Source organism: Gymnodraco acuticeps, unplaced genomic scaffold (genome assembly GCF_902827175.1).
Source record: "Gymnodraco acuticeps unplaced genomic scaffold, fGymAcu1.1, whole genome shotgun sequence".
Taxonomy (NCBI): Eukaryota; Metazoa; Chordata; class Actinopteri; order Perciformes; family Bathydraconidae; genus Gymnodraco; species Gymnodraco acuticeps.
Window position 1 is genome coordinate 54,007 of NW_022989817.1, and position 13,131 is coordinate 67,137.

Sequence of the window (13,131 nt, forward strand, 5' to 3'; positions counted from 1 at the left end):
CAGCCTTTTAACAAGAATAAAATAAGGATGTTGTGCAGCAGACAGATGTTGGCGTCACACACACTGAAAGCTCTTTGCATGAAAGGACGATTTGACGAACTTGATTCATTCACTAAAACCAAATCATGCCTTTTTTGATTTGCTTGTCTTCTCATAGGTAACATGTTGACTATGCAGCCTGTCCTGGTTTTGACTCTGTCTGCATGTTGGCTCCATGGCTGGAAAAATATATTCTTCATGACTTTTTCTTGTACCAAAACATCCAATTACTCCAGGAAAAGTGTTCAAAATCATCCCAAAACTTCCAGCTTTCGAAAAACAATGAACATTTCCTTCTAAACCTGCATCAGTATAAGAGCTGGGACAGTATCTGCAGAATAGGTGTAAGTGTTCCACAGCCATTCATTCATTGCCTTATTCATGACACAGAATACTAGTGTGGTGAATCAAACCAAAGATGTCATTTTAACAACTACACCATTACAACAAATGAATGTAGATATCTCAAGGACACACTTACCTTCTTACTTGTTTTTTATGCAAAACAAGCATCGATATATTAACAAAAAGTTGTCAGAAGCTGTTTGTGCAGGGTTGGAAAAAAGAAGGGCCTTAATCAGGCATTGCCCAAGATCTTTATGTATTTTTCTTCTTACTAACTTATCAATCTGGGGATATAAATGTGTTTGCATTCTCTCCAATGTGTGTGTGTCTGTGTGGAAAGAAACAAGGATTCTACTTATGTTATACATAAATCATAAATAAGTAAGTAATAAGTAATATGATCTGACTTGATATATGCTGGATAAATAGTCCCCTACAAAGTAAAAACTGTTTCAAGTAACCGCATTGTGTGTGTTGTTTCCTGTTACACATGGATATTAATGTAAATAATGGCCTTAAATGAGTCATATAAAACTTTGTGAAAAATTTTAGAGGCATATTAATGATAACGTAAAAATAAATTCATATATTTTTCGGATAAATAGATAATTTCTCTAGATAAGTATTGTATAGTGTCTTTGATTAAGGCATTACTACTACAGAATTAATGCTATGTACTCGTTTATTGTTGAGAAAATTCCTTGCTTAAACATTTTCACCCAAGCTATTGTAATTTCCATGGTTGTACAATTATCATTATCAATTATCATTTCTCTTTTACAAATAGACTTTTTCACTGAAGACACTTTAACAGGCCACAGTAGACAAAACATGACGTGTAAATAATCTAATTCATAATGCCCAAATACAAATCAGCTGCTTCAGTTTCAGGGTCATTGTATTGTGTTTGCTGGCTCACTGTAACTTCATTTTGGGACACCTTAATTCAGAGGTGTCCAAAATAAAAAATGGGTACTAGTCGAGGTCCGGACTGTTTCAATGTTTATAGCAAAACTTATTGAAATGAATTTATTGCACATATTAAACCTGGAACTAACAAAGCTTAAATGATTGCCTATAAAAACAACATTAAACTTTAAATAATCAGTTGCATTCATTTCTTATGGCTCTATCTGCAGCTTTTCCAGAGTCATTTCTTATGATTACATTTTTCCACAGGCCAACAACAGCTTCAAAAAAACTATTCCCCTCAAAGAGAAAACCAAACATGCCCTGTTGTCCTGAGAGAAAGTGCAGAAGGAAACATCCATTAAACTCAGTGTGCTGCTCTGTGATGCTAGTTCAGATACTTGGCATCTCATCTTGGGTGCAAGGTCATCAATGTTTGGGCTCAGGCTCTGAGCTGAGGAGACCCTCAGGATGGAGTGAAGGTGTGCGTGCAATATACCGGCGGGCCAGATCCAATAGTGATTAGAAATTATCCTGCGAGCCGAAATTAAATCCACCAAGGGCCTGATTTGGACCCCGGGCCTTGAGTTTGACATGTGTGCCTTAATTGAACAGAGGCATCATTAACATTATCAGTAACACCTGCTTTTCTGCTATAACTGGTCAAACTGTCAGGCTATTTCTTTAACTTTAGAAAAGGCCTGGTCAGTTATTAACTCATACATTATTGCAATATCTCAATCAAGATTAATCTTCAATACACAGCTTGATTTAAAAGTTCTGCTTCAATCTTGAAAAATGTTATTGATGTTTAAAAGCATTTAGGCTACAATTAAAAGGTACATTAGATTATTGGATTAATATTAGATGTAGTGGAAAATAGCTAATTAAATGTCCTCAAGTCTTACTAATAGTAGTAGTATTTCCACTTTATGCATCATTATGCCTCTTCTCCACTACATTTCAGAGGTATTGGTAATTTATTCCAAAACAGAGATGGAGATGTAAGTAAATTAAGTAGCCTTATAAGCAACATTTTACAATGAAAAAGAGTGAAATGATCTAAATAATTGTCAGTCATTTCTTTGGTTAATCAATGTATTGTTTCATGGGTACATTTTCATATGTTTTGTGTGTTAAAATCATATTTTGAAAGGTAACCAAAGCTGTCAGTGAAGTGGAATTGTAAGCCATATCCCTCTGAGAGGTAGCAAGTAACATACGAGGAAGAATAAGTACCTCAAAATTGTACTTCTCTACTGTACTTAGCTAAATATACTAAAATACGTTCAACTTCTGACTGTTTGAGATTAGGAGCTGAAACGATTTCGTTCCAATGCTTTAAAACTCAAACTCCCACAATGCTTTGCGAGGGCGCAACAAGTAAATGCGATGACGTCAAAAGTAAGCGACCACAACACATTGGGCTTAGGGTCCAGAATAGTCTTACTGCTGTACGAAACATTTCACTGAGGGCCTAAACCTTTATGTAAGTAGAGACTTTAAAGTAACAAGAAGATAATTTGTGTTTCATAAAAAGACAAACTTGCTGTTAGCAATTTTAGCAGTTAGCTTGCATGTACAGTAGCACGTGAGCTACACACACTTTGTTTATGTTTGATTATAAATGTAGGCTGTGACTTGTTGGTTAAAACAGAGAGTTTGGCAGCAACATTTCATTCAGAAATGTCCTTATTTCGGCTGTTTTTCAGGGTATTGCTGGTAATGTTTTTACTCTGTGTGCACTTCTTGTATATCAAATGTTTTGAAGTTCTGGTTTATAGTGGCTTAGTTCACATATTTTAGACTCTGTGCTTATTAGTTATTTCTAAGGTGAATATGTTACCCAAGTGGCATTATTCATCATACATTTCGGTAAGAAATTACTGTATCATTTAAGTGGAATGCATCATTTAAGACTAAGAAATATACTTCACCAAGAACCAACAGAAATGATAAAAAGGAGATTGAGCTTTTCTCTTTTCTCTGTTTTGAATCATATTATAGTAAATAACTTAACCACATCTATCACCTTGGACTTACTAATCACATTTTCCTATTCTCTAACACACATGTGTCAAACTCAAGTGTGAAGGTGTGCGTGCAATTATTGCACATATTAAACCTGGAACTAACAAAGCTTCAATGATTGCCTATAAAAACAACATTAAACATTAAATAATCAGTTGCATTCATTTCTTATGGCTCTATCTGCAGCTTTTCCAGAGTCATTTCTTATGATTACATTTTCCCACAGGCCAACAACAGCTTCAACAAAACTATGCCCCTCAAAGAGAAAACCAAACATGCCCTGTTGTCGTGAGAGAAAGTGCAGAAGGAAGCATCCATTGAACTCAGTGACACAAACATTTAATTTCGCCCCGCAGGATAATTTGTAATCACTATTAGATCTGGCCCGCCGGTATATTGCACGCACACCTTCACTCCATCCTGAGGGTCTCCTCCGCTCAGAGCCTGAGCCCAAACATTGATGACCCTGCACCCAAGATGAGATGCCAAGTATCTGAGCTAGCATCACAGAGCAGCACACTGAGTTTAATGGATGTTTCCTTCTGCACTTTCTCTCACGACAACAGGGCATGTTTGGTTTTCTCTTTGAGGGGAATAGTTTTGTTGAAGCTGTTGTTGGCCTGTGGAAAAATGTAATCATAAGAAATGACTCTGGAAAAGCTGCAGATAGAGCCATAAGAAATGAATGCAGCTGATTATTTAATGTTTAATGTTGTTTTTATAGGCAATCATTTAAGCTTTGTTAGTTCCAGGTTTAATATGTGCAATAAGTTCATTTCAATAAGTTCTGCAATAAACATTGAACCAGTCCGGCCCTCGACGAGTACCCATTTTTTAATTTTGGCCCACTGTGTATTTGAGTTTGAAACCCCTGATCTAACATGTTTTGAACCAAACAGTTAATCAAGAAGATAATTGGGAGATTCAACCATAATGAAAAAAGTTTCAGTCCTAATACAAACTATGATGTATTTCAGCCTTTTGTCTATAGGCTGCATTTGCTTCAAAATTGAATGTATTTTTGTTGTAGACTTAAAACATCTGTTTATCACTTTTTCTCTGCAGAGCTCATAGAAAAACGTCCTGCTGGGTTCTGTGTGGCGTTTGTGGTCCTTTTTATTCTGTATTAGGATCCTCATTAGTACTAGCATTGGTTATTTTTTCTCGCACACACACACAGTCAAACATACAGAAAACAAAATGCAATTTCATGCAATTCAATATGAAGTGAAAACAACATCCATCATCCTATTTTCACCATCTTAAGCCAAAGGAGAATTGTACATACCCACACACAGTTAGTGTATGCTTTATGATACAGAGAGGATTTTTCGTTTCAAATATTTGTATTGCGAAGAAGCATACAAGTGTAAGCAATAGTACAGACTTCTTTGGGTGGAAATTATGCTTCCCTTTTTCAACATAGAAGACAAACAGAACAGCCAACAAGAAATAATAAAGAACCATACTTCAATTCAATTCAAAACCTTTATTTATACAGATAAAACCCATTGAGATCATAGACCTCTTTTACAATGGTGACCTGCTTCAATTAGTTCCAAACATTAATACAAACATGACAGAAAACAAAGGACATTATATGATACTACAGTTTGTATACTAGTAGCATTTACATTTACTTAATGACATACATAGTCATAGTGGGAAAGAACATACAAAATAGTATATATAATACAATTTAAAGGGTGCAAATGAGCCCAGACTACCCCCCTATACGGAGAAGATTTTTGAGCAAATTTTTTAAATGTACTTCGGAAGTTTCGTGAATAATATAGACCGACAATGACTTGCAGCTGACCATGGCTCTGACTGTGTTCTGTTTCATATTTGATGTCGTCACAGGATGCCTTACCACTGTGTGGCCTATGGATGCGGCAAAACTGCAGAAGATGATGTGACGCTGTTTAAATTCCCCAAGGACCAAGACGAGTTTTGCAAATGGGAGAAGCAGGTCCAGCGCACCCGGAGCCAATGGGTCGCCACGCCCCACTCCCACCTGTGCAGCGAGCACTTTGGGAGGGACTACTTTGAGCCCAAACTCCCCTCTGGAGCTCTGAAACTGAAAACTGGAGCCGCTCCGACAATATTCATCCGTCCAAGATGTTCCTCCTGCAGCGGCGTGGGATGCATTCACTGCCTGCCTGCCATCCAACGCCGGGGCATTACTGCAGAACCGAGAGAGCGCACAAGTGTGAGTAGTTATTATCCTGGAGATGGAAAGGTCACTGCGGAGAGAACGTTTCTTTAAGTGCTTCAAACGAGCCTCTTGGTTGTTTACATTGATGATGTAAAGTCATGGAGGGATTACTGAAAGAGACAAAGAGACTCAAAATGTACATTATGTTAAATCACATTACATTAGCTGATGCTTTTATCTAAAGTCACTTACAATAAGTGCAATAAATCATAAAGAAGCAACTCAAAAAGTGCAGATATATTTGCTTCAAGTAAGACAGACCATTGTATGTGCTGAGGCATTAGTTAGTCTTAAAGGTAGGGTAGGTACGAATGGAGAAACCAGCTCCAGTGCGCTAGAATTTGAAAGTACGCAGCCGAAGAAAAATCTGCCCCTTCCTTCAGACTTCCTTACAGAGCCCCTCCTCCAACACACACGAACACGCACATGACCAATGAGGGCACGAGATGAGTTTGTGCACAGAAAGGCTGACAGGCAGGTAGGCCATCCAGTTACTTTAGCCGGGCCGGCTCATATGATTGGTCGTGCTTTTTACAGCGCCACGGCTTCCACAGAGGAAATATTTTATGTATTTATTGTCAAAGCATTTCATATATTCATTGCTATCGGGATGTTAAGAGCATTCCATGGAATATAACAAAAAGTGTTTCTGAAGTGAATTACCTACCCCGCCTTTAAGTGTCCCCCCTTTTTAAATTTATTTTGATTTAATGGCCAAGGTACAAGCTAAATTAAATTGGTTTTCAGTTTGCGATTGAATATCTGTAGAGTTCCTGCTCTCCTGATGTCAATGGGGACTCCTTCCAGCATTTATTTAAATTAAATTACCAAAAATAAAGACAAACACCCAAAGTGACCAAAACAAGTGCAAAGAGGTGCAGGAGACTTACCAGAAAGAGACACAAAATGACTACCAAAATAAATAAGACGACTACAAAGAGACATCAAACAGTTGCAAGAAGACTCTAAACTACTTTGAATGTGGTTAAAACCAGAGACACACAAAACAACTTCAAATGATTACGAAGAGACCAAAACATACTGCATGGAGACTCACAACGACTTGTGGCAAACAACCAGATTAAAACACAAAATATCTGCAGCCATTATTAACAAAAAAAGAACCAAACATCTTCACAAAGATAACTGCAAATTGACTAAGAGACGACCAAAGTACACTCATTCAGGACTGGGGTTGTAGCGCTTATTGGTGGTTTGGTCCCATTTTACATTTACACCTCCTATTTACCACTTAGTTTTTTGTATCTGTAATCAGGGAGAACATATTGAAATTGCGCCCGTTCAGTCTGATGAAAGCACGGGAGAAAGTGACGAAGAGCAGCCGACAAGAGGAGGGATGATGCCGGGAGAGAAAAGTGAAGAACAGACAGGTGAGGAGTAAATGAGGAACTAAAAATGGAAATATTCAGTCTAAATGAAGGATTTAAATTCTCTACAAAACATCCTTATAATACAAAGGGACTGTAGAAAAGAGTTGAGGGTGTTTAATGCCCAATGTTTTTATTTATCTTCCCAGTGGTGTGTGAGATGTGCGGCACCACCGGCGACTTAAACACCTTCTTCTCCAAGACGAAGCGATTCTGCAGTTTGTCTTGTTCACGTTCGTATTCATCAAACTCCAAGAAGACCTCCATACTGGCTCGACTGCAGGTCAGAACATCTTTAAAGAGCTTACGAAATGCTATAGAGAGGCGAAGTCCCGCCTATCTACTTCCGACTCATGGGACCTTATTTCTGAAAAAGTATGTATTGAAGTCAATGGAGAGAGAAAGATTATCTTTCAATCCCATTTAAATTGTGCCACGAATTACACATATGATGTTTGTCAATCTTACAAAATAATTTCCATGTCAAAAAAGTCACAGTTTGTCGTAAAACTGTTGAAATATAAGACTATGAAAAATACGCAACTAGAAAGACTACAAATCCCAGAGTCGCGTAAGTGATGTCATTAACGTTACACATTACACTTGTGTTACTCACAGAAACCTTGTAAAGCCGGTCCCGCATGCTGGCTCTTACGGAACCGACTAACTCCCCTTTTGTGTACAGCTCTCAACGTGCCCAGACTTGTAGTGATTTTCACCTCGTTTAATACTTTCCGCCTCATTCTGAAAGAAAGAAGTGAAATGTTTCAACGTGACGGCCGTCTTGGTGTGTGGTGCGAGACGGGAGATGCAGTTCATTGAGCGGTTTCACACAAAAAAAAGTGTTACTTCACAGTTTTACGACACATTTTTATTTTTTTGACTTGTAAAATTATCTTTTAAATTGACAAACATCATATGTGTAATTCGTGGCACAATTCAAACGGGATCGAAAGATAATCTTTCTCTCACCATTGACTTCAATACATACTTTTTGCGAAATAAGGTCCCATGGAGGTCCCCCGGAATGGGAGGGACTTCGCCTCTCAATTAGCACCTGTTAGTGGGCTTGGTATTGGCTAGTTGCACAAGATGGCGTCTATCAACTTCCGGCGGCTGGGTGTGCGGTTGTAAACTTCCGGTCTACGGTGTGGAGTGGTTGAGCGGGTGGATAGCGAGAGATATAGAGAGATAGATAGATAGCATACAGATAGCGATATAGTTAGCGATAGATAGCATCGATGATGAGAGGTAAAGAACAGCGATTGGCCTTCCAGTGGGTAAGAAAGTCGGCACTACATTGCTGTGTGCCCCTTTGTACAAATTCGTCCCATTATAATCGGGAGATAAGTTTCCATTCATTTCCTATTGATGCTGAGGTAAAGGCTCAGTGGCTGATCAAGGTCCGTAGGGACAATTTCAGCCCCACAAAAAATACCCGTGTGTGTAGTTGGCATTTTCGACCAGGAGACTTATTGGTCACAGCTGGAGGACTGAACAGAGTACAGAAAGGAGCTACACCTGTTCTCTTTGCATGGAATAACTACGAGCTACCTACACCAAGACGTAATGTTTGGGAGCGTCGGCCGAGGGCAGAGAGTCCCACCCCGGACTTGACAGCTGAGTACGAGGTGGCACCACCGGATCATGACTCTTTAAATGCAGCGACGACAGTGATGGCAAATCAGGTGGCCGACGAGAACGAAGCCTTGAAAACTCCACAGGTGAGCAGTTCTCAAAGACAATCTACACAGTAAAACAAAATGTCAGTCATTTTAGCTACATCAAAACCCCAGAACATGAACCTGATTGACGCTTTGAACCGATGAACACTTTTTATTTTTCTCCCTACTCTGAGATCGTGAGGCTTTTCATGCTTTCTCATGGACCTGTAACAGCTAGCCCTGATGCTCACTCTCCCTGAAGGTAGATCTTTGTTTGAAACTGGGGAATTGGACATCATTCATGTTATCCAAAAAAACGTAATAGTACATCATTAAAACACTTTACACTGTATCAAGACTGTCAAGTTGTCAAAATTAGCCAGTAACTACAGCTTTGTTTGTCACTTACCTTCATAATTGTCGATGTAACTGGATATGTACATCTTGAACCCCTTTTCTCTTTTGCTCCTCGGGGCTGAGCTTGACGCTTTTACCAGCCGATGTACATCACTGATGTTAACCTTCGGTAGGTCTTGGAGACATCGAGTGTAAAATAGTGCCATCACGTTAACGTTAGCCTTCTCACTTTGCTCTACCGCTATCTGTATGCTATCTATTGATTGATTGATTGAAAAGTTTATTAACAGCTTGTATATTGGGTACAGTACAGTACAGCTCAAAACATACAATTGTTAAGGGGATGCAGACCAGAGAAAGACTTTCGTCTTGTTTACATCAGGGTCCCCCATTTCCAATTCATCATATCATTTAAGACATATAAGACATATTTGACATACAGATGGCTTATTTACAATTTACATACAGGTGGTTTTTTACATACAGATTGCTTATTTACAATTTTCATTTTAGATTTCGTTCTAATACATCCTAACCGGACATTTAAGACATACCAAGTCTACAGATATACAGTTAGTAACAGAGTCTAAAATGCGAGTATATACATAGATGGGGGGGGGGGAAGCTGTCCATTGAACGACAGGTTGAGATTTGTACCATTACCGGGGCCAGTTTTGCAATGCTCTCCCCCGAAGGTGCTCTTTAAGAGAGGTTTTGAAGGTAAGTATAGTTTTACTTTCCTTTACAGTTGTGGGAAGAGCGTTCCACCTTGATGTGGCATAATTGCGAAACGTGTATTCCCCCTTTTTTGTGCCAAATCTGGGTTTCACATGATTTGTGGAGCTCCCTCCTTGACCTTTGGGAATAATTTTGACATGTACATGGGTACCATAGAGGTGTAGTGGATCTTGTAGACCAGGCCCATTGCAAGTAGCTGTACTCTGTCGTCTACTCTAAGCCATCCTAGGTTGTCAAAGTGGGCTGAGGTGAGGTGGGTTCTAGATGAAAGGTCAAGCAGTTGTCTGACTATCTATCTATCTATCTATCTATCTATCTATTTATCTCTCTATGCTAACTATATCGCTATATGTATGCTATCTAACCATCTAACCATCTAACCATCTAACCATCTAACCATCTAACCATCTAACCATCTAACCACCCACATTGTAGACCGAAAGTTTACAACCGCACACCCAGCCGCCGGAAGTTGATAGATGCCATCTTGTGCACAGAGCCATTTGTATTGTGAAATGTGCCATTTTTAAAAATGTATTATTGATGTATTTTGAATAAATCACGATTTATAACAGCATTCAAAGGTTGTCCGTTAACTATCGTTCGTCGCGCTGGAAACCAACTTCGGTCATTTCCGGCGGTGACGTCATGAGTAGAACACAGCTGAGTCGCCATTGAATGCATTGAAGAGCCAAATATTAAAACAAAGGATGCACAGCAATAAGACGTCAAGAATAATCGGCAAGCGATGTGTTGTATGGGGATGTGGGGCCGTCTCCAAAGCTGGCTATGGGATGTTTTTGTGGCCAAAGAATGATCAAATGTCGCGTATATGGACAGAACAAGTGCGTTGTACGAGGGCGGACTTTGCTGGACCAGGTAATGCGGGGTCGATGAAACCGACAATTTGTGGGCAGCACTTCGAGAGATCGTGTTTCGAACAATCCACAATGCTCGCTAAGGAAATTGGATTCAAAAAGAATTTCAAACTGAACAAAGATGCTGTTCCAACAATACTGCCAAGACCCCCATTGCCAGCACAAGCCACCACGCCGATTCCTACACGTCGGAATGCATTCGCCAAAAGAGAGAGAGAGAAGGTAAGCCGCGCTACTTGTTGCTCAATGTTTACAACAAGCATAAAGCCTGAATCAAAATGACATGTACAATCTCACACATTTATTAGTTGATGAAGTCATGATGCCATATTGCATGCACTTTGCCCATGAACAGCATTTATAGTAAAAGTATACGTCCCAGCAGGGCCGGTTCTAGACATTTTGGTGCCCAAGGCGAGATTATGATTTGGTGCACCCCCCCCCCCCCCCTCCAAGCAATACACAATAGAATAAATAAAAAATCTCTACAAAAACTGAAACGTATTGACATGTTGGTTATATACATAAAGAAGGTTTCAAATGTATTCATTATTGTATGAACATGTTTTAATTGGGGGTGGACGTCACATCCTCTAGGGCAGTGCTTCGCAAAGTGTGGTTCGTGAGCGCCCCCCTAGTGGTCCGTGAGTATATTGGTAAAATGTCCCATTTTAAATTAATTAATTAATTTAATCTCGCAATGGAGCAAGCTTAAATTTCAGCCCAGCACGACACCTTCATTACACATGTTGCCACTTGTTTGTACCATTTTCAGGCGATTTGTAATCTGTTCTAGAAAGACGATGTATCTTTGGATATTTGTGGAGTTAGGTGGTCCGTGAGGATTTTTTTATTGGTTAAGTGGTCCTTGGTATGAAAACGTTTGAGAAACACTGCTTTAGGGGGGTCCGGGCTATGCCCCCCCGGAAAGATTTTTTTTTAACATTTAAAGTAAAATGCTTCAATCTAGTGCACTTTGAGCAGAATTACTAGAGACTAGATCTAGGGGGTACAACTCTAAAACACCCATATGAAAAAGATCGGTTTACATTTTAATAATCAAATAAGTATGTGAACATAACCAACAACCCATAGCCAATAACAAATAAATGTAACGTATTTTATTTTTGTTGTTCATTCATATCTTATTTTACCTAGTTAACATTTATTTATTCATGCTTTTTTTTTTTTATCTCCAGTTTTAAACGATATTTTTGGTTTTCTGTCCTATAGTCAGTGCTGGAATTGGGCCGGTACTCACCGGTACGCAGTACCGGCACTTCTGGTTCTGACCCATGGAGTACCGGCACTTCTTGCTCAGTACCGGCATGCTGGCGGTACTCCGGTACTCATGCACCGTGCCAGTACTCAACACTCTCCCGCCGTTCTTATTATACATCCATATATATATATACAGCCACCCGGTACTCAGTAGATGCGTCATGAGGTGCCGAACGGACATTCTCATCGCTCTAACCCAGTGGTTCTCAAACTTTTTCGGTCAGGCCCCCCCTTTGGAGAAAAAAAAAAGTCGGGCCCCCCCAACACAAATAGTCAGGCTCAGTGGCGGCGCCAGAGATTTCTTTTGGGGGTAGCTTGACCTTTCATAGAGCGTGCTCAAACATTTAGGGTTTCCCATTAATGTACCGGTCGCTACAGTGGAATTTTCTACTGCAACACTCCCCACGCACATACACTATGTACCCGCGACTGTTACAATGAAGGCTCAATATCAAGTCTCGGCATATAGGTGTAAGCAGGGGTAAAGTGCTATTTTTATAGGTGGTGTGTGGACCTCACATAGGGGGGTCCGGGGGCATGCTCCCCCGGGAAGATTTTTAAATATTGAAGTTGAAAGCATCAATCTGGTGCACTTTGAGAGCAAAATGAAGAGATCTATGGATACATCTTTCAACACCCAGATGAAACAGAATTGTAAACAGATTTACTATTTCTTTATGGATATTTTATAAATCACTCTTTTAAACTTTATTCTTGTTTTACTGTCATATAGTATTTCATAGCTGTTTTTCATGTATTCTCTTATTTTTTTATAACTATAATGATCATATAAACGTGTGCCTCGGAAATAATTGTTTACATTAATGGTGACCAAAACGTTTGAGACCCACTGAGATAACACTGAGAGTCCTTTAGCTCACTGAGACTCTCAGTCTGACAGGAGAGGACTCTCCTCCACTTTGTTGTTAAAAAAACTCCTTATATCCGTTAGCATAGCTCGCTAGCACCAGAAGCTAACATCAACGATCTCCGGTACCGGTGCGCTATCTCTCTCTCTCTCGCTCACGCACGCACACAAAATGGCTCGTTCCACACACACACACACACAGAGCCGAGCTTTAATGAAACACAGAGACCCAGACGTAATAGTACTGTATCATATTATTTTCGAATCAATAATTTTTCAAAATATGATTATTTTTTTTTTTTTTTTTATAATCTTTTTTTTTTTTTTAATAACCATTTTTCCTCCTGGTCTCTCGCGCCCCCCCTGTCATGCCTCTGCGCCCCCCTGGGGGGGCGCGCCCCCCACTTTGAGAACC

At 39.5% G+C, this 13,131-nt stretch overlaps 1 protein-coding gene across 3 annotated transcripts in view; it reads left to right on the top strand.

Annotated features, from left to right (window-relative positions):
- Window positions 1-2,690: 2,690 nt before the first annotated feature.
- Window positions 2,691-13,131, top strand: part of l3mbtl2 (L3MBTL histone methyl-lysine binding protein 2) — a 47,840-nt gene continuing 37,399 nt past the window's right edge. Inside the window, exons 1-4 of one of the 3 annotated variants that reach the window (XM_034232523.1) lie at window positions 2,691-2,782; window positions 5,188-5,536; window positions 6,819-6,933; window positions 7,080-7,213. In XM_034232523.1, the coding sequence (XP_034088414.1) occupies window positions 2,781-2,782; window positions 5,188-5,536; window positions 6,819-6,933; window positions 7,080-7,213 (600 nt within the window). In that variant the 5' untranslated portion in view covers window positions 2,691-2,780. Of the gene's footprint in view, window positions 2,783-5,187; window positions 5,537-6,818; window positions 6,934-7,079; window positions 7,214-10,235; window positions 10,790-13,131 lie in introns of those variants that run through there. The other 2 variants (XM_034232536.1, XM_034232529.1) reach the window with 2 other exon arrangements.